We start from the raw sequence: 22367 nt of genomic DNA, 5'->3' as shown, positions 1-22367 counted from the left end.
CAGTATAAATCAACGAACATGCAATCATATAAACAATGTAAGAGCATGTAACAAATATCAGTGACATGTATTAATTCTGAAACATAATCAATATGAAATCATAAATCAGACTCGTGATTCCACGTCTCAGACTAGACTCACTCCTAGTCTAGGGATCCCGATTTCCAGATGTTGGTATTCCTATATCGACCAACAGTAATAGAAGAAACTCCAATTCTATCCACGTCGATATAACCAAACATCCAGTGTCTTGACCTATCCGTCACAGACTGTGGAACTATCGCCAATTCAACTATCCTGTGACATCGGGCAATGTGCCCGTGACGATCCCACCACTATCAGGCACTTCCGTCACAAAATCACTCGTCTAATACTCATCTAATACGTGCTTTCTATAAATCAATAGAACAAGCATATCAAATCAAATCAATGCATATAATAACAATAAGTATGTGATTTAGGGAAACTCAAGTATATCCTACTTGAGTCGATCTCCCAATACCATATTGACTTATACTTTTCTTTCGTTGAAGTTCTGACGACGTTCAAGTCTGGAATTCAAAGTCTGTCAATCCCTCAATCTGGCCATGACAATATCAATAATATCATATCAATATACTGCTCAAATCAATACCAATCTGATCAATCTGGATTCAACTCAAAATCAACGGCATAACGGAACGATCTCGACATCTCCGTCAATACCATATCAACAGATAATAATTACAATCTATAACCCATATCCAATATAATCTGTAATCAATCCATAATACAAATCTGTCCGATTTTAAATCAATATATCAGAAAATCATAACAATTCCATAATCAGTCTGTTTTTCAATCTGACTTCGATTCTACGATGTTTAACATATCCAGAACATCATATATGAATCATATTAAATTCCTAAAACATCATATTTTCAAATGATACCAAAACTCAATAAAACTTACGTCCAGTTGTAGCCTGGGTCGATAGGAACACAGTACTGAAGTCGGATTCAAAATCAGACGGGCGGATTTTGCACAAATCGAATTCTAGTATCAAGGATTAAGGCTTTTTCCCCAGACTTCCGTTTTCTCCTTCTTGGTCTGCTGAGGATGAAGCAACGTACATATATATATATATATTGCATGCTCCGGGGCAAGTGGCTTATTCTTCATAAAACACGTCTCACCGCGGGTGCGCTACACATTGGACCGCGGGTGCGCTGAGCATACTGTATCTCTTCCAAAATTTTAGAAGAACGACCGCGGGTGCGCTGGCTATTTTACCGCGGGTGCGCTGCCCTCACTGTCCCAACAATATATTTTGCAACTAAAATCGAATCGCAACGTCGCTTCTTCGGCCTTCGATAAATACATCAAATCATGCATTAATAATTGTTGATTACCAATTCACATATCGAGCATTACATAAACACTCTCTAAATACGGATAAAATTAGAAACTTTGTAAAATTATTAATTCTAATGAATTTCTTAATTTTAGAAAAAGAAACAAAATATAATTAGATACGACATATTTCTAACTCTATAACGGCGGTGTTTGTTGTTTCAAAAAATAATAATGGAGGTGTTTGACAATTTATGCAGCTTAATTTACGATCGAGTTCACATGGTATTATTTTAATAAAAACAAAATTTTGTAATAATTACCATTTATTGAACAAAACAAATCATATTTACTATTTAAATGAAGAGTATGTCTCTTGTGAGACGGTCCCATGAATCTTTATCTGTGAGACGGGTCAATCCTACCGATATTCACAATAAAAAGTAATACTATTAACATAAAAAATGATATTTTTTCATGAATGACCCAAATAAGAAATTTGTCTCACAAAATACGACATGTGAGACCGTCTCACACAAGTTTTTATCTTAAACCAAACATGATTTTAAAAAGTTTTTGGGAAAATTATTTAAAAATATAACAATATCCTCATATCTAAATAATCTTAACATTTTTTTCTATCGAAGAAAACTCAAATTTCTAAAATTAGACGATATTCTTTCAACTAGTAAATATAATTTAACTTTTTTTAATGAATAAAATTTTAAAAATGCATCTCAGTACGTACATAGTTTTCAATCATATTATTAGTCGATGGGAATTTTTTATTTTTATTTTGTGTAATATTAATATATTCCTGATTAAACAGGCGAAATTATTTTTCTGATGTTTTAAAATATATAAGTTGTTGACTAATCTATATTTTCAAATGATTAGATAAACCCTAAAAGATGATTTTCTGTATGAAATTTCTGGGTAAGTTCGTTACTTCGAATGCAAGTACGAAATAATCTGTGTGTATGATCAAGAAGATGAAGAAACGCGGATGTAGTGGAATAGTAATTAAATCTGCAATCGAATCATAAAAATATATTTCTTATTGATAAGTTTAAGCTATGGGATTACACGAAAATAAATATACACAGAGATTTGTTTTAATGAAGTAATAAGAGAGGACGTATGTAATCCTTTCCTTATAACTTAAGTTTAGAGATTGAAAACATAAATCTCGGTAACCGACACGGCTGGAGGCGGAGGAACTCTCATGCGAAGGTGCTGACTAACGCGTAGTCGTTCACACTATATATACAATGATGCTACAAATGGAGGATCATGCAGTGCCCACAATGTTGTTTTATTGATTTCAGTTACCCTTTTGCTACATTATATACACACACATATATATACATATATATTCAATCAAGAACTACTGAGGTTACAGATTTGATCGGTCTTCGACATGCCTTCGATCATTCTTGCAAACTCGCAGTGCATGGACTCGTTAGCTGATCTGCATGACACTGTGAATCTCAGTCTACGCAATAAAAAGAGATGGCATTTGGCTTTAGTCACAATTTATTGTTCGAGGGCTTTCTTCCCCCGCTTCAAACAAGAAGAGATATTATCGCGAAAATGGGGCAAGATTTCGCCTGAACTGTCTTCAAGAATCATTCTCGATGTTGTTCAAGAGCATCCCTTATTCTCTGGTGTTGATCAGTCGAGCCTTATCGAGGTTGTTAAAGACAAAAGCCTTGATCATTTGGCAGAACTTGGAAGAGTTGAAGGGATTTCTTCTTCTCTTAAGACAGATTTGCAAAATGGGATTACTGGTGATTTAGAAGATATTTCTTCTAGGCATGAAGCATTTGGAATGAATACATATCGAAAGCCACCAACCAAGAGTTTCCTCCATTTTGTATGGGAAGCTTTCAAGGATCCAACGATTCTAATTCTATTGCTTTGTGCTTCACTCTCTCTTGGATTTGGTATCAAAGAGAATGGTCCTAAAGAGGGTTGGTATGATGGAGGAAGCATATTTGTTGCTGTTTTTCTAGTCATTTCTGTATCTGCTATCAGCAATTTCAGGCAAAACAGTCAGTTCGAGAAACTTTCGAAAGTGAGCAGTAATATTCCAGTACAAGTTCTGAGAAATGGACGAAGGCAACAGATAACAATATTTGAGATCGTTGTTGGAGAAGTTGTTTGTCTCAAGATTGGTGATCAAGTACCTGCGGATGGCCTATTCATAGAAGGCCACTCTTTGCAAGTGGATGAATCTAGCATGACTGGAGAAAGTGATCACGTGGAGATTAATGCATATCAGAAACCCTTTCTGTTTTCAGGTACGAAGGTTGCTGATGGATACGGTAAAATGCTAATAACTTCTGTGGGAATGAACACTACTTGGGGTGAAATGATGAGCACAATAAGTCGTGATTCGAATGAGCAAACACCCCTTCAAATGCGGTTGAACAAGCTAACTTCATCAATTGGTAAGGTTGGTTTAGCAGTAGCCTTTCTAGTTCTTGTCGTGCTTCTAGTACGCTACTTCACAGGAAATACGGAAGATGACAATGGGAATAAAGAGTTCAATGGGAGTAGGACTAAGGCTGATGATGTGATCAATGCTGTGGTGAGGATTATTGCTGCTGCTGTAACTATAGTAGTTGTCGCGATTCCTGAAGGGCTGCCTCTTGCAGTCACACTAACTCTTGCTTATTCGATGAAAAGAATGATGGCAGATCAGGCAATGGTGAGAAAGCTCTCAGCTTGTGAGACAATGGGCTCAGCCACAATTATACGTACAGATAAAACAGGTACTCTTACTCTAAATCAGATGAAAGTAACAAAGTTTTGGTTGGGAAAAGAATCTCCACAAGGGAAGGATTATTCTTTGATTTCTAGGAGTGTTCTTGAATTATTGTACCAAGGGATTTGCCTCAACACAACAGGTAGTGTTTACAGGTCTGAGATATCAGGAACAGATCTTGAGTTCTCTGGCAGTCCAACAGAGAAGGCGATTCTTTCATGGGCCATGCTCGAATTGAACATGGATATGGAGGCGATAAAACGAGAATGCAATGTTTTGAAGGTTGAAGCATTCAATTCCGAAAAGAAGAGAAGTGGCGTACTGATGAAGAAAGTTGAAGATGGCCGGAGTCATGTACACTGGAAAGGAGCTGCTGAAATGATACTTGCAATGTGCTCTCATTACTATGATATTGAAGGTGACATTAAAGATTTGAATGACCTTGAAAGGGTGAAATTTGACCAGATTATTCAAGAGATGGCTGCCAGTAGTCTTCGTTGCATCGCTTTTGCACATAAGCAGGTTCTAGAGGTCGAGCATGAGAGCGGCGGAAACCATCCAAGAATTCAAGAAAATGGGTTGACCCTGTTGGGCATGGTGGGACTGAAAGATCCATGTCGCCCTGGCGTGAAGAGAGCTGTGGAAAATTGTCAATTTGCTGGCGTGCAAGTTGAGATGATCACCGGTGACAATGTATTCACTGCAAAAGCTATAGCCACCGAATGTGGAATACTCCATCCTAACCAAGAAGCAAAAGATGGGATGGTCATTCAAGGGGTCGAGTTTCGTGGATACACGGATGAGGAGCGAATGGAGATAGTTGATAAAATCTGTGTCATGGCAAGGTCTTCTCCTTTCGACAAACTTCTGATGGTGCAGTGCCTGAAAAGAAAAGGCCATGTTGTGGCAGTGACTGGAGATGGCACAAATGATGCACCTGCACTGAAGGAAGCTGATATAGGCCTGTCAATGGGGATCCAAGGTACAGAAGTGGCAAAAGAAAGTTCGGATATTGTAATCTTGGACGATAACTTTGCTTCAGTTGCTACAGTTTTGATGTGGGGAAGATGTGTTTACAACAATACTCAGAAATTCATCCAGTTTCAGCTCACGGTAAATGTAGCAGCTCTTGTCATCAACTTTGTGGCAGCGGTTTCAGCCGGTGAGGTGCCGTTGACTGCTGTTCAACTTTTATGGGTAAACCTGATCATGGACACTTTGGGAGCATTAGCCCTCGCTACAGAGAAGCCCACAAAAGAACTCATGAACCAGAAGCCTGTGGGTCGAACAATGCCACTTATCACCAATGTCATGTGGAGGAATTTGCTAGCTCAAGCCTTGTATCAGATATCTGTTCTCTTGATAATACAGTTCAGAGGAGAATCAATTTTGAGTATCAGCAAAAGGGTAAACGACACATTGATATTCAACACTTTTGTTCTGTGTCAAGTGTTTAATGAGTTCAATGCACGTAAACTCGAGAAGAAGAATGTTTTCGAGGGGATACACAAGAACAAGCTGTTCTTGGGGATTGTTGGGGTTACTTTGATTCTTCAAGTGGTTATGGTCGAGTTTCTTAAGAAGTTTGCGGATACAGAGAGGTTAAATTGGGGACAGTGGGGACTGTGCATTGGAATCGCAGCTGCTTCATGGCCAATTGGTTGGCTTGTCAAAAGCATACCAGTAACTGATAAACCAGTGTCCAGTTTTTTCAGTTTCCAGAACTTACAGGGCACGTAAATAGGAGAAATTATGTGTAACTTTCAGGTCCGTAGGACATGATTCTTTTGTGTTATTTCCGATCGCATTTTATTTTACGTGTATCTTTTATCAGTTCATGGATGAGTTTAATGATATTCTTTAAAAATAAAGTGTTGAACTCTATCATGTTTCTATAAAGAAAGCCAATGCGCTATCGAAAGATTTTTCAGAAGCAACCCACCATTTGTTCTCTACATTAAGCAGAAGTAAAATATCATACAGGGTGCAGAACAAAGCCAACGAGTGGCAAAATATAATACATATGTGAGGCAGGTTTTATTGAGCTAGACTGAGATTATGTTCGATGCAATCATACACGGAACGATAGATACGGGAGGTTTAAGTTTTCTCCCAAGACATAATTTTACACAGGAATCAACTTTAGGCAGGAACAGGTATGGGCAGTGCACCATTCTCAAAGGGAGCTAAACTATCGTAATATTCCACCAAAACTTGCCAGCCACCAGGGCACATGAATCCATCAGGAGGGTTTTCCTTGTTCTTTGCCAAGGTTCGCATCTGGAGTTAAATGGAAAAAATGGACGTTAGAATGAGGAAAATTATGCAGTGGATGAGACAGAAGGGGTGGTAGGAGTCTTTCCTTCTTCTAAATTTGTCTCTAGTTTAATATATTCTAATTTAACGTCTCTAAATTTTTTAAGACTGACGAAATTTCTACCACTATATTATAGCTTCGGTTAACCTCTTTTATTTTTACACGGAAGCAGCAATGATGATAAGAGAGATACCTTGGTGCCAGATATGAATAGAAAATCTTGTGCCCTTGATGGATCAAAGAATGCCATTTTACCCTGAGTCTTGTCATATGCAGCCACCTGCAATAATTCATAGCTACTAGTCAATACGCAGCATTAATCTTTTCTGTATCCCTTCGTATAAACTTCTTGATCATAACATTCAAATAGAAAATTCCTTCAGATATTTAGTCAACATAAAAAAGGCAACAAAGTGGTTGTTCGAGTACCTTGAATGGTAAAATGTTCAACTTCTCCAATCCAGGAGCCATGCTGAGTACTTTCTTTCCGTGATCAGCGTCATACAAATCTCGTTTCTCGATGGGGTGGCTCATGCCAGCTGGGTCGCGCCCGACAATGTAAAAGTTTGCGCCTGCATTAATCCGAGCTTTAGCATGCCACTGAACCTCAGTAGGTCCAGCATAGTGCATTGGAGACGGAAATATCGAAACAACCGTAGTCTCTGGATCAAGGATGCCATCTTCAAGCACCTAAAAGAACACATACATATATGAAACGTGATCGGAAAGGCAACGTGGTGGTGGATGGTAATAGCAAATGACATCATCATAAGAAAAATTTATAGCCTTGCGTTGAAAACTTTCACAAGTTGTACTGAGCTCAAAGTGAACTTAACAATTGGATTCAATCTTGTATGATCATGCAACTGCTGGTGTGCCAAAAGTCGTAAATAATGATAATCGTAGAACTCAAATCATACAAAGCACAATGTTTTGATTGTTATTATCATATAGAAAACCAAATATAGACAGTTGTTGCTCTCCAACAAAGTCATTTGCGACATTCTGCTTAGTTACTAGAGCATTAAGTAAAATTTACCTTTTCATGCTGCTTCATTCGCCAGCTAAGTGGAACATCGTCTGCTTTTGTGTAACCGCCTAAAGGATGAAGCAAGAGGATGGGATTCTTGTATCCCATCTCAAGAAGCCGGCGACGCGTGTCAGTCATCAATAGAGCATGGCCATTGTGCACAGGGTTTCTTAGCTGGAAAGCAAATACTGCATCTGCATTGCGTCTCTCAAACTCATCATGAAGCTGTGCAGGAGAAAGCCGGAATCGATCAAGGCCATCATTATACTGAATGGGATGTATAACCTCTAAATCACCACCAATCAGCCAGTTTCCGGATTCTGTTATTGCTTCATCAACATAGGGCAGACCAGGTGCAGTTGTACCCCAAGTTCTTGCTATTCGTTCTTCTTTATTGTGCTTGTAGATCTCAATGCTGCAAGTGAAAATTCGTGACAAAAAAAAAAATTCTTTTAACACCAGGGATGATTAAATGGCGTTACGAATCATAGGTTGGTGAAATGAAAGCCACACATTGATCAAATATTCAAAGAAAGATACGCCAAGGAATTCATGATTTTCATCTTGCACAGAACATTGTCAAAAAAAAATTAAACCACCAATGTAAAATGGTTCTGATTGATATTTTGCTACCAAAAGACAGAAACTAAAATTTAGACCACGTTTTTGTATCAAGGACAGAAACATTAATCCACTCCTGTCGATTGCAGTACATATATGCATCAGCAACTAGTATAGTTTCGCTGCAAGTTGACATAATTGTTAATGAGGAGAGGCAATCTTATAAAATGTCCCTAACCACCGCTTAGAGTTGTCGGATTTAGTGGCCAGACCATTTTGGAGACAGGGCAACATAGAATACTTTTAGGAACAAAATTTAAATTCTATTACAATTACGTAGCTGAACAAGAACGTATAGCTGATAAGAAATACGGCTCAAAAAACTCATATTTTCAAAACTTACAATGATTAAATTAATTAATATATGTGGCATAGCTGATAAGAAATATGATTTAAAATAGCAACAAAATCAATAGATGAAAAAAAAAGTAGCTTTTATATAGGAAAATGTATAATAATCATATCAAAACATTGAATCTAATAACTTGCTAATTGACATCACAAAGTTATTACTTCATTATTCTTCTGAAGAAAGAAATATAAATCTCGTGATAATTCTCGCACCCCTGAATTTTCATCTACCAGCAAGACAGAGTCTTGGGAGGTGTACAGAACAAATAGTCTTTCCTCAAGTCGTAAACATTTTTTTTTGAAAAAAAGTATACAGTATTTCCATAAATACAGTATACAGTATGGAGTATTTCCATAAATACAGGTCCACGCTCATCTAACGTGTGTTTCTGCCAGTCGCCACATCCGATTTCTGTATAATTTCACACACATAAAGTAACCCACGCATGCAACGAAAACAGAAAGAAATTTGGTGCATATCAGCAAATATCGCCAGGATTACTGGATTTAAAGGTAGAAAAATCACATCTTTAGTACAAAGAATGAATACGCTATGCATATCAAAACCATCAAGAGGAAATATGTGGCCCAGACAAACGAAGTGAATTGCCCTTACTCATTCAAAATAGCAACTGGGTCGCCCTTTTCATCAACAAGTGCCACGCTGGTAAACGACCCAACCCGACTCTTCTGATTATCATCAATCGCGAGCACGATAGGTACCGACATGTTCACAAACGACCCGTCTTCTAGACGGAGAGAATTAAAATGAAGTGTTTGGAGGAACTGCGACTCTCTCATGAATCCCTTCAATGGGCTTGCCCAGCCTTCGCTGAGCACATGCACCCACTGAAGATCAATCATGGAGAGCCTGATCTTCGGCAGGCTCACAGCCTGCTTGAATTTGGATTCTTTTTCATATTCTGGTACGAATAATTGAACAAGCTTCCCACCATCCGGATCGATTAGAGAAGCGGATATGTGGGTGAGGCGTCGGATTTTGGAGGACGGATAGCGGTGGAGTGGGACATTGAAGGGCGGAGAGAGATGGGTTTTTGGTATTTTTGGGATGGAATGGAAGGTTGGGGTAGAATTTTTGAGGTATAGAGAAGCCATTGTTGCCATTTTCGGCTCTCTTTGGGTGGAATTTCAGCTGCTGGGCTGTGTGGGGGATAGAGAAAAGATTTGGAGGGAGAAGGGGGACAATTGTCAATAGTTGGGCCTTGTTTGGATTTGTTTCGATTTTTTTTTTTAAAAAAAAAGATTTTGGTATAATTAATTAACTGTTGACAAAAAAAATGGAGATTGAAATTGAAATGATTTCGTGCAATATGAAATTGTATTGTTAAAAAGTTTTTTTTTTTTGGAATTATAAAAGAAATTCATTAACTTACCGTAATTTAATTACTCTATTAAAGTTAATTTTATACATGCTACAACTTCTGTTGAAAAAAAGAAAATCAAATCATTCCATAATATATCTAATCGATACAATAGAATTGTAAAGTAAATTAAAATCTTATGTCAAAATATAACACGATAATATTAAATATTTGGAAAATGATTGGATTTCAATTAAACAAATAAGTTGAAATAACAAATTGGTTAGAAGAAATAGTTTCAGATACTAAACCAAACAAGAGGAAGCATATTTTATTATCGAAAAATAATTTCAGACATTTCTTAAATGTTACATTTAAAAACAACCCTACAAAATGCAAATGGTGTCATCAGGTTTTGGACGGATTCAACATGTTGGATTTTACAATGTTGTTATATTCATGGAGATGGTAAGCTATATCAGAATGAACCTGGACGTGTTTCTTATCTAAGGTGAGGTAAAACTTTACTGTTCTTGATTCAAACTACTCGTAAGAGCGTAAACGAGTCAAACTATATTTTTTTTTAAAATATGAAAAATAGGGATGTTTTAGTCAATATGTATGTGAATCTAAGTTTGAGTTCGAGCTCGAGCTCATAATCTATATGTTAGAATTCAGATTTTCGAGTTAGCTCAAGTAACTTGATATATACATGTAGAAAAACCATGATAAATGGCAAACAAATGATTTGTACGGAGAAACTCATTTATACTACAATATTTTAAAGTTTAAAAGTACAAGTGTGGTAATCTTGAAACAGTAGGTTTCTTGTGAGACGGTCTCAAGAATCTTTATCTGTGAGATGGGTCAACCCTATCGATATTCACAATAAAAAATAATACTTTTAGCATAAAAAGTAATACTTTTTCATAGATGACCCAAATAAGATATATGTCTCACAAAATACGACATGCGAGACCGTCTCACACAAGTTTTTACCATCTTGAAATTTTGTTATTGAGATACAATAAACTTCCTTCTCACCTTAATTTTTGTTTTTTAAAAAATTTATTGCAAATTTACAATTTTGTCTTGCCGTTGGGTTGTGGTGGATCAAGTTTAAACTACGTTCTTTTGTTAATGTCTTTTTATGCTATCATTGTGAGTTTCTAGGAATCCACTTCCTTACAATTCATAGGCCCACGTAATTATGTGTTTAAAGTCCATCCAATTGAATCTCTACCAGAATCAAAGCCAGATTCATATGTATTCGAAAGGTGGTGTCGTTTTCAAATAAAAAATAAAAAAATTGTGTCGAAAACGAACTTTTATTCTTCATTTGTTTAAATCCCATTTGACCTTTATTTTATTGTAAATGACGCAGAATAATCCAATTACAGATGGAGCGTATCACTGGATAATTTGATATAATAAATGACAGATTAATAGCGTAAGATGATCTAATTGGCCGTCAAAGGCAGTCAAAGGACGTTAACCCAGATAAAAATTGAATCATTGTTTAAATTAACTCAATATCCTCATTTTCTTCTTTTTCAGATAAAAATCTTCATCTTGGAATTTTTTCATTATCATAAACGAAAATAAAGTTTGATATGTTATGACAAGTCAACAAATATCATTTTTTGTTGAACTTTATTTTATGATTTATAAAAATTTATCTTTTATTTTTAAATTATATTTGTAATTTAAATTAAAATACCAAAAGAATTATATAAAAAACCCAAAAAAAACATAAAAGCTCTTTAATAGCCTAGGACCCGTCTCGTCGCCTAGGTTGGCCGATAAACATTTTTTCTAAGACAAAAACTTGTGTGAGATGGTCTCACTGGTCGTATTTTATGAGACAGATATCTTATTTGTGTCATGCATGAAAAAATATTACTTTTTATGCTAAGAGCATTACTTTTTATTGCGAATATCGATAGAATTGACTCGTCTCACAGATAAAGATTCGTGAGATCGTCTACCAAGAAACCTACTCTTTTTCTAGATGATCATCCAACGTCTAGGCGACTATCTAAGCAGATTTTTAGAACATTGTGTCAAAACTATTTTTATTTATTTTTTAAAAGGAAACTATCTTTATTTTAGTTGTCGAACACCAATGTTTTTGTTATTTTAAAATTAAATAATTTTTTAAAATCCTGTTTAAGGTTTGTGTTAAACAATCATCCAAACACGTATTGTTCTAATCGTAACAAATTAGCCCTCATAATCTTAAAATTACTGGCATTTTGGACAAAATATAATTAACATAATTGAGATAATTTACTCTAAAGTGTATTTCCTAAACTAGTATTATCATATCATGAATCATAAATAAATATATAAAAGAGTTGAAGAAGAAAATTGTCGTTTCAACTTTTCCAGGTTGGATTTCACACAGCCCACATCCAAATACTATTTTCTCTCTCTTTTTGGTTCCGTATACTTTCTTGAACAATAGTTAATCCCATAATCTCGAAAATATACATTAGTAAATATATATAGGTAGCACAAAGAATTGAAAAACGTTGAGACGGGATAAACAAAAGCAAAAAGGGACCTTCATTCTTGTCCAACAAAACAACACCAAGTTCTACCAGTAATCCAAACAAGAACAAGTTCCGTTCTTGAAGTGATGAAACCTGGTTCTGTCTCTTACTATAATCTCTCTCATATATATTTTCGAAAAAAGCTTAGTACAAGAATGGCAATCCACACAAACACGGAGATTCTTTATAATCCTGATAGGTACACAAGCATTGGATTCCAGAAGAGCAAACGATATAGCTAGCCTTTCGCTGTGATGCGAAAGAGCTTCTTCCCTTTCTTCATCTTCAATGTCAAACAACACGTCTCGAGTTCTTGGAAGATGACCAAATTCTTGTAACTTTTTATTCATTTCTTCGAGCTTTAAGTATATATCTTTCACTTTTGGATGACTCCTGTCACCAATGAGGAACTCATGCATTGAACCATTCACCTCAACTATGCTACTTCCAGGAGTTTTGTCAATGCCAAGACGTTTCATCAATGATCGTAGTCGATTAACATCTTCCCACCTGTTCAAAAATGCATACATATTCGATAAAAGCACATAACTCCCACTAGTTTCGGGTTCTAATTCTAATAGTTTCCTCAATGCAATTTCACCAGTATCTACATTCCCATGAACTCTAGCAGCCCCGAGCAAAGACCTCCACAAAATGGCGTTAGGCTTCATAGGCATGGACAAAACTATTTCCTCAGCGTCCTCAACAAGCCCAGCTCGGCCCAGAAGATCCACTAGGCAACAATAGTGCTCAATCTTAGGCTCAAGTCTATATACACTTTTCATTGACTTGAAATATTTACGTCCTTCTTCCACCAATCCTACATGCGAGCAAGCATTCATTACTGATAGTATTGTTGTATCATCAGGGTCAAAACCCTCTCGTATCATTTTCCGAAACAAACCAAGTGCCTCATTCCCACGACCATGGATTGCAAGTCCTCTAATCATGGCATTGAAACAAAATGCATCCCTACGTGCCAACTGTTTGAACAACTGGCAACCTAAATCAAGACAGCCACAATTGGCATACAAAGTAATTAGTGCCGTGCCAATGAAGTGATTGATGCTAAGATTATTTCTAATCACATAAACATGCGCCCAGGTACCTTGACTGAGAGCACCTATATCAGCACATGCAGTGATTAAAGCAACTAAAGTTACTTCATTTGGCTCCAAAAGAGACTTTTGCATGGAGCTGAACAAACTCAAAACCTCCAGAGAAAAACCAGTATTTCCATGTATATTATCAACTAAACTAAACGTATCATTACGTGCATAAGCTGACAGCATAGAGTTCCATGTCGCCAAATCGGGTTCCCTAATTCGATTGAATATATATCTTGCAAGACCTACTTTGCCACATCTGGAATAAAAATTAACCAGCGAAGCTTGAATGAATTTGTCGATAGGGGAACCAAGAAATTTTAAGACATGTGCATGTAGGGATTTGCCTTCTTCAAGCCATTGATTGGACCCAAAAGCCTTGAAGAGTGAAGGGTAGGTGTAGTTATTTGGTTTGACACTGGAGTGAGTCAGAATGCGAGAATATATAGACAACGCGATTTGAACATGATCTTCTCGAGTGAGGGAAGAAACAAGGGTGTTATAGAGAAAGATACTTGGGTTCAAGACTAAGTTGAATATGGTTAGTGTGTAGGTTACAGGAGCTAGATAGGAAGAAAAGTAGAGAACGCGGCTGACAGGATATGTGTGGAGGATGAGGCCGGTTGTGATCATTTGAGCATGGACCTGTTTGAAAGTATTCAATGTCTTGCATCGTCGTAAGAGATGAAGGACTGAATGGTTTGATTTTGGGCTTACTGATTTCATATAATTTAGACGTACGCATGCTCGTCATATATTCCTTCTCTCTTTAGCACGAGGTAGATACACAGGAAGCGATGAGTGTGGTCCCAAGTGAATCAACCTTACTTTTGCACATTCGTTGAGCTGCCATCAGGCAAAACATATGACAAACATGGATGACTTTCATCAAAAAACATTTGATATTATAAAGAATAGGGATGCAAATTCCTGCTTTCACGGTCATCCAACTAACCTTAGGGACTAAATCATAATTTCTAAGCCGAAAGAAACACATACTCGATAACTACTGACTAGTCATAATGCACACATATTTGTGTGTGACCATATCAATTATTATGTAACAAAGCATTGGTATTTTTAAACATCAGGATTTAACACATCATGTTATTATTAAAGTAACACGTATTTTAGCAATTAGAAAATATTAAGATGTTAAAATAATAAAAAAATTAGTGTTTTATACTACAATAAGATCAAGGTGCATTTTAGAAACTGATTAATAGGCACCAAATGGATAAAAATGTTAGATAAGTCAATACATTAATACACTAAGAACGGGAAAAGATGTTTCAATTTTAAGAAATAAATGAGTTCCATATAGACCAAAAAAGATCTGGTAGGGCCCCATTATGTAAAGTATGGATAGATAGTACATGGTTTGATAGCACAATATCTCCACAGTTAATATGAAAATCATATGAACAAAGGGGTTCATTTTTGCCACATAATTTAAACAAAACACAGCTTAAGAAATAAAAAATGGACTCAACATCCACCACAAACGATCACAAAAAAGTTAAGACAGCAAGAATAAGTTCTTAAGAGAATTACTGACAATGCATTTAGCAAAAATGTGTCTTTTCGCAGACAATGTACACAGAAGCAAGATCAAATATTTTCAAGCACCAGTTGATAGCATTTTCGACCTTAAATTTGCACAGAGTTCAAGAAACTCCAAAGCAAGTTGACTAGGAAAAAATTACAACAAATATTACAAACGATTGACTACAATATGGCCGTGGAACTATATCCAGATGACATTAAAGGGAACTAAAAAAATTCTTTAAGGAATTTTATCGAACATATTGAACACGATTCAAATATCACTCGTGATCCGTTGAAATTTATAAATAAATACTTATAAGAAATGGTTTAGGTTACCTGGGTACTACTCAAAGCAAATTTCACCGCGAATGGATTAGTGAAGGAATTTGAAGTGTTCTGGTGGCAGGGGATTTTCGGAAGCATACCACCTTCAAATTTGTTTCTAGTTTCACTTTCAATCTCTAAAGCTTGATAAACCAAAGGCCTGGACCATCAGTTTTTTAAGTTTGGGCCATTGCGCTTGAATTCAAAGAAAGTAATTCATTTGTTATCACAGAGGTGACCTGAAAGTTTGGGCCATTGCGTTTCAATCTCTAAAGCTCTGACGTAGGCTGGGCAGAGTTTGTCATCCCATCCCCCCCTCATGTTTTTCATCCCTATCCTTTGTTTCAAAAATATCATTAGAGTTGGGCAGGTTCAAACATTTTCCGAACACGAACTTGAGTAGGTCTCTTGTGAGACGGTCTCACGGATCAGACGATTCAACCCTACCGATATTAACAGAAAAATTAATATTTTTAGCATAAAAAATAATAATTTTTCATGAATAACTAAATAAGAGATATGTCTCACAAATACGATCCGTGAGATCGTCTCACATAAGTTTTTACCAACGAACTTATTATTATACTGTTATTAATAATATCAATATTATTATCAATATTATTTTTGGAGTGGATTCGAGAATGAGAAAAGTGATAGTTATCTCATATCTGTCTCGAATTATTTCAAGAATTTAAAAAAAAATCCCTAAACCCTATAAAATTAGGGATATCTATCCCTGTTTCGAATTTTCCCGCGGGGCTACGAACTGCAGGGAAAATTAACATCCCTAGTTGTAAGCAGATATGTAACCTGAAATCAAGATATCATGGTGATCAATCAATCTGATAGAACAAGTCAATCATGGTGTCTAAATGCTCCCTCATTATCCACACTAATGAGTTTTGGGGTTGTCACCAACAAGATTAGAGGAGTCGGGAGATGCCCGACGAAAACTCTGCGACACTAAACCAACTATAGTCTCAAGATATATACTCGAAAATACCCTGATAATGAAGATAATTACTTTTTTAGTTGTGGGCCCATTTTTAGGCTTAAAATGACAGGTAAGTAAATGAGTCTCCTCCTTCCTCAATTATGTCAATCAATACTATTATATAAATACAAAATATATAAAAATATGTCACTTAAAGGATATCATATTTATTTTATCAAATTTTCCTCACATTAATATTTTTTTCTCAAAATTATTATTACAATTTATTTTCAATATTACCCCTATCAAATTGCCCTATGGTCCCTCATTAATTTCTATCAGTTATTTTTAAATTAAGCATTTAATCAAATTTAAAAAGATTATATAAATTTTGATTATAATTTTACACACACAACGAATGTGCAATTTACTAGTTATTATAATTATTACAATTAATCTTATCTTAATTGACTGAATTATTTTAAAACCCGGTTTATTACCTATTGTTAGTAGGAGTGAGAAAAAATACTGAATTTTCAGTATACCGAGATTGTCGTATCAAAAAATAACGAATTTACCGAAATTTTCGGTATCGATACCGAAATTTTCGGTTCGGTAACGTAATGAAATTTGAAATTTTTTGTGTATGCAAAAATACAGAAAATAATATATAAAAAATATATATTTTTTTAAATAATGAATTTAATTTTTTAAAAAAAGGGTATATATCGAAATGATATCTGTCACGCCCCGAAACTCGGGATTGACACCGGCGTTGTTTAACAATCACACAATCGAAACAACAAGCCTTTCGTAGCACAGTATAAACCAAACCAGTTTATATATCATAATTTAAACGTAACAACTGTCTCTACAATAACGAAATCCAACGAAAAAGTGATCAATGCGGAAGCGTCTTACAATTCGTTTAAATCAGAATATTCGAAATAAAATCTACTACTATTCTTGCGAATCACCAACCCCAAAACTGTTCGGACTCTTCATCCTCGACCTGTTCTTCGGATTTATTTGGGATAGATTGTAAGGGAGGTGAGTATTTGGGAATACTCAGCAAGCGGGGGAATATCGAGCACAATAAAAACAACATGCATAGATTTCGAACATAAACATGAGTTGCATACATATTTCATAACACATGCATAACTTTTACCAGCCACTATGATTTATCTAACTTTCTATGGTTTACTGACGTCAGTCCCTAATTTTTACTCCTCTAAGGGGGCGAGGCCGTATAGCGGTTATATCCCCCACCGCGTAAGGGTACGTCATGGTTGGGATTCCCACCCATATACAGTCGACTCCTCACAGTGCTTAAAACAGTATAACAATTCGACACAAGAAAAGGAGTAGGAAAGGACATGTACTCGACTGTATTTTCAAAAACCGAAAAATTCACATATGCATAAAATTCGAAACTTTGAGTTTTAAAAACAGCCCACTTACAATATATAATGATGCTAAAAACGTGGTTGCTTGGTTTCGGGAAGGGATCGCTCCTTGTTCTTCACTCGGCGGCACCACGGCTCGATTTTTCTTGGAAAATTTTCGGCGGAGTTTGGCTAGGAAATGCTGCTGAATTTCGAGACTTTCAGCAAGGGGAATTTCAAAAATTGGAGTAGGAGAATGAAAGAGGTGATGGGGTATTTATAGGGGAAAAGAATGGAGCTTAATATGACACCTAAATCGTACCAATTTCATGTCAAATCTCATAAATTTGACTCACAATTTTCTTGTCAAGGCTGATGATATATCTTCCTAATTTGTGGGATTTAATCCTTGATTCCCACCCTTCCATTGGTTCGAAAATATCAAGGCTTGGGTAAGGATTTGTGTAAAGGTTTTGATGGATTATTTCCAATTAACCTAGCATCTATCCATCATAACAATTAGGCAAAAATAGTATAGGAGGATTTTCGAATTTTACTAGTAAAATTCATGCCTTAGTTCTCCTAAAATTGTATGATCTCTCAATCTCCTAAATCATCTTCCCAAATTTCGAAATTAAGCATGCCTTGGTGTGAATCTTATTGACTTGATACCCAATATTTTCAATATATAAAATTTTCAATACAAGGGTGTACAATATATTCCTCAATTATCTCAAGAATCTAATATATTAATTTTCTTACACATGATAAAAAAAAAAGGTTGAGAAATTTTCGGTTCTCACAATATCGAATTCTCGGTATACCATAGTATTTCAATAGGTATACCAAAATTTTCAAAACGATATGTAATTTTTAGTATGATACAGTATGATATATCACCCCTAATTGGTATAAAAACTAAAAAGTTATTTTCAAATAAATACGGTATGATATATCACCCTTTAATTGTTATAATAACTAAAAAGTTATTTTCTATGATTGTTGATAATCAACTGACATGACATATGAAATATTGATAAATTATTAAATCAGCATAAAAGTTATTACATGTGGCTTAATTTGTAAATATTAGCAAAAAAATGAAATATAAAGTATAGTTTACCCTCAAGTACTGAAAATGTTTTGACAACTAACGATTTTTTTTTTTATTAATTAATCAATTAGGCATGCATGTATACTTTCACAAAAATTTAGCTAGTATATAAAGTTGTGCTAAATTGATCGTTCTTCATTATATTGATCGACAAAATCTATAAATTAGAAGACAAGAAAACCCAATAGGGAACACAAGAAAATGCTGGAAATTCTCTGAATGTCCATATATATAGAGCAAGTTGTCGAGTCTACAATCTGTAAACGAATTTATTATATATTATTAATTTACAATCAAATATTCAGCAACAAGTCTCTTTTATGGTCTCTTTGAGTGAATTTTACACTCCGTTGGTGTGTGTAACTGCCACAATGAATGTCTCGCATCTCTTGTACTCCCGACGCCAAGGATCTCCCACTTACATGGTTCATCTCAAGGGAAATGGACTATGATTACTCGTGGTGATCTTTCTGCTACTATCTTTCTTGCTTCTCTAGATTGCCGATGAGCTCGCTCTATTAAGTACTGACCCTGCTAATGAATCATGGGCTCCTGATCACATTAAAGATGGTTTTTCTTTCCCGACGTTGCTCACTAGGGATGTAGCGATACGTCTTCTTCATGGCCAGCCTGCGACCATCTTCAATATTCTTATATAATTTCTCCAAGATAACATTTGACCTGGAGGTGTAAGAGCAGGTCTCTGCAACTCCTTAGTTGGAATATAATTGATTTTGAATCTGCATAGAATGCTTGATCTCCTTCTCTATGCAACTTGTGGCTTAGATCCCACTTACAAAGAGTTAATAACAGCTATGCGCACTCATGATTCTGTTGTTCCATTCCAAAAGTTTGAGAAAATCATTGATCAATACGAACTGTTTGTTTTAGAATGACAACCACTTGCACATGATTTACACAAAGTGTCTGCTTCAAAAAAATTTGCGCTTAACAAAACTGTGCTCACAACGCATAATTATATACTGTTTGAATCTAAGATCCAACTTGGTATTTGATATAAGCTAGAATGTGCATTTGCATAAATAATTTAAAATTTATATTTCAATCAACTACAAAATACAAAAATTAGAATCCATTATGCTATAGAAATGAAACTTCAAATACCAAATAATAAAATTCTTAAAATTCGATTTAATCAAACGAATATAAGGTTGGAGCTAGTTTCAAATCCATAATAACAATGCATCTCACTTCTTTTTGGTGCTCTTGAAATCCACTCATTGACATGTTTTACCATGTTCATAACTAATACAATGGATTTCAAATTCCCACATAATAGAGTCGTCATTGGAAATCCTTCTCGGAATCATTTTCTTAAATTCAAATGCAACAGTCACTACAGAAAACTTCGGCTTTCTGAATGTACGAAAAAGCCGAAAATGGCTAATACAAGAAAATTCATCAAATATTTCTGTCACCAGATCTTGGATCAAAATGGAATAAAAATCAAATAGTACTTGCGTCTAGGCAAACATATTGACAGATTTAATGAAGCATATATATCTTGAAAATCTGAAGCAGAAACACAATGACGAAATAACAGATTTACATAATACAAACTTGAATAAGAGAAAACCTTGAAAATTTGAAGGGGGATTAGAACTGATTATAGGGCCCAAGAAGATTAGGGTTTTAGGGTAAAATTGCTTGGAAGTGCCGAAAAAGTCGAGGATTAGTTGATTTTCATGCGAGCAGCATCAGGTGAAGCAACCACATGATCCGATCTTTTCTCAAGGAGGAGAAAGGTTTAGATCATGCTGGCAGCTTCAACTAATCCTTGGCACGACAGAGACCGATATACATAGATATGCACACTCTTCTCAATTCTTAGAGCACACAGGCTACAGAAGAAAAAGAAAAGAAAAGATAGAAAACCCTTCGAAATGGGTTCTTTTTTCTTCTTCTTTTGATGAAGGATTTGGCTAGAGAAACTAGAAAATGGGGATATAAATATAGGGCTGAATAGGGTTACACTTCAGAAATCTGGAGAACAAAAAAAGGCAGAGATTGGTGAATATATAAAAAGCTGGAGGAAGCTCTGTGGTAATATTAATTAATAACATAACAGAGATCAGTAGCTGTGAGCTGGTGGGGTTGGGTGGTCCATATATTGACGCAAATTGAATATTGTCACGCCACCGCCCTCTCCAACATGTAGACTGCATTTACTGTTCCTATATTTTTATTTAGATTTAGGGTTGAGATACAATTTACAGGAAAATTGTGACTTTACTATTGGGTAGGTCTTCGATAAGCTTCCTCTCAAACAATATCATTACCGCTTTTTTTTTTTCTTTAATATGATGGAATCGAATTCTTGAACATTGATCAAATGTTTACATACTCCCTATTCCATTAATTTGGACAACCGGTAAGGAGATATATATACACACACTAGATAATAATTAGCCTAACCTGGTCAACTTGGCAAAGACCCGAGGATAAAGACAAGTGAATGTGCCGCACTAATTTTTTTTGATTTTATAGGCAGACACACTAGCGAGAGATCAAAAGAAGAAAATGATTCTGGAATGAATGTAAGAAAAAATAATCAAGTATTCAAATCCTACACTACAAAAGAAAAATCCATTGTGATGTAACGAAGAAAAATATAAATAATGTTGTACTGCTACTGCATCCAAAATTCGGAAAGCCAGAAAAAAGGTTACTACAAATTGATGCAAATCAAAACGAGTTCAAGGTTCTAATGATTAACAAGTTGTATACAGCAACAGCTGAAACCGAGCCACTAAAAGGAAAAGCTAACCTTTACAATAAAACTTCAAGGCATAAACATACAGACATATACACTAGGAAGTACATGTACGTTGCTCATGATGACTAACATATAAAAATATGGTTACAAAATATAGATGATATTTAAAGAAGTTTGAAATAACTAAATATTTAGGAGTATTTATGAATCTCACAAGAATAAAATCATCGTTATCGGAAGACAGATATGCTCCTCCTCTTGAATAATTTTGATGTAATGACAACTATCTCAAACCAAAAATGTTTTTTTTTTTTTTCCATTCAATTATACCAGTCATGATAGGGGAAAAAAATAAATTAAAGGAATAAAAGATTTACCAATACTCAAATCAAAATTTACTTAAATGGAGCACATATAATGACTAATGATTATTGACTGAAAGTCTCTTAATACAAAATATATCAAATTAATGTTAAAATAAAGCACTGGAATTGTATGTAAATTTAATATTTAATTATATATATTTTTAAATTTCTAACCTCTGATTTTGCATTAGAAACATAATTAAATGCATAAATTAATTGTTAATGAGAATGAATGTACGTCTGAATTTTGAAGTATATTGAATGGAAGACACTAGAAAAAAAATGAAGTGATTAAAATAAATGTGATGTATATATTAATTTCAAAATTATTTATATATTACTTGATATAAAAAATAGGAGAAATGAATACATGAAAATTAAAGAGCAAATAATAGATTAAAAAAATTTCTCTCAAGATAAAGGGATGTAGGTAGGTATTTTAGAGGAGACAAGAAATTAAAAAAAAATCAATCATTGGAAAAATCCAAAATAATAACTATATTTTCTTCCTTTAAAAAAAAATTAATGAGACACATCATAATCTTTATGTACA

The 22367-nt window shown here is 35.0% G+C and overlaps 3 protein-coding genes across 4 annotated transcripts; 1 reads left to right on the top strand and 2 right to left on the bottom strand.

Moving 5' to 3' along the window:
• The first annotated feature begins 2438 nt into the window (after positions 1 to 2438).
• Positions 2439 to 5961, top strand: LOC142517834 (putative calcium-transporting ATPase 13, plasma membrane-type). The gene is made up of 2 exons (XM_075620297.1): positions 2439 to 3785; positions 3849 to 5961. The coding sequence occupies exons 1-2, from the start codon at positions 2753 to 2755 to the stop codon at positions 5840 to 5842; spliced, it is 3027 nt and encodes a 1008-aa protein (XP_075476412.1). The 5' UTR covers positions 2439 to 2752; the 3' UTR covers positions 5843 to 5961.
• A 156-nt stretch (positions 5962 to 6117) lies between these two features.
• Positions 6118 to 9642, bottom strand: LOC142517835 (ATP sulfurylase 1, chloroplastic-like). The gene is made up of 5 exons (XM_075620298.1): positions 9038 to 9642; positions 7459 to 7864; positions 6849 to 7109; positions 6613 to 6699; positions 6118 to 6382 (listed from the first exon to the last, which is right to left on the bottom strand). The coding sequence occupies exons 1-5, from the start codon at positions 9544 to 9546 to the stop codon at positions 6245 to 6247; spliced, it is 1401 nt and encodes a 466-aa protein (XP_075476413.1). The 5' UTR covers positions 9547 to 9642; the 3' UTR covers positions 6118 to 6244.
• A 2646-nt stretch (positions 9643 to 12288) lies between these two features.
• On the bottom strand, positions 12289 to 15621 carry LOC142519063 (pentatricopeptide repeat-containing protein At5g43790). Of its 2 annotated transcripts, none has more exons than XM_075621955.1 (3): positions 15289 to 15621; positions 13407 to 14250; positions 12289 to 13301 (listed from the first exon to the last, which is right to left on the bottom strand). In XM_075621955.1, exons 2-3 carry the CDS (start codon positions 14128 to 14130, stop codon positions 12343 to 12345), a joined length of 1683 nt encoding a protein of 560 aa, XP_075478070.1. In that variant the 5' UTR covers positions 14131 to 14250; positions 15289 to 15621; the 3' UTR covers positions 12289 to 12342. The 2 variants fall into 2 exon arrangements, with proteins under 2 accessions (XP_075478070.1, XP_075478069.1); XM_075621954.1 differs by having other exon boundaries at positions 12289 to 14250; positions 15289 to 15436; positions 15516 to 15595.
• Between the last annotated feature and the right edge of the window lie 6746 nt (positions 15622 to 22367).

This window comes from Primulina tabacum, chromosome 11 (genome assembly GCF_025594145.1).
Source record: "Primulina tabacum isolate GXHZ01 chromosome 11, ASM2559414v2, whole genome shotgun sequence".
In the NCBI taxonomy this organism is placed as follows: Eukaryota; Viridiplantae; Streptophyta; class Magnoliopsida; order Lamiales; family Gesneriaceae; genus Primulina; species Primulina tabacum.
The sequence above is the reverse complement of the archived record's forward strand: the minus strand, read 5'-3'. Positions and strand labels throughout refer to the sequence as shown.

Coding starts and splice junctions, on each gene's coding strand:
- LOC142517834 (XM_075620297.1), top strand. CDS start 2,753: ATGCCTTCGATCATTCTTGCAAACTCGCAGTGCATGGACTCGTTAGCT. Junction 3,786..3,848: donor CAAGCTAACTTCATCAATTG/GTAAGGTTGGTT, acceptor GCTACTTCACAG/GAAATACGGAAGATGACAAT.
- LOC142517835 (XM_075620298.1), bottom strand. CDS start 9,546: ATGGCAACAATGGCTTCTCTATACCTCAAAAATTCTACCCCAACCTTC. Junction 7,865..9,037: donor CCAGTTGCTATTTTGAATGA/GTAAGGGCAATT, acceptor TTTCACTTGCAG/CATTGAGATCTACAAGCACA. Junction 7,110..7,458: donor GAATGAAGCAGCATGAAAAG/GTAAATTTTACT, acceptor GTGTTCTTTTAG/GTGCTTGAAGATGGCATCCT.
- LOC142519063 (XM_075621954.1), bottom strand. CDS start 14,130: ATGAAATCAGTAAGCCCAAAATCAAACCATTCAGTCCTTCATCTCTTA.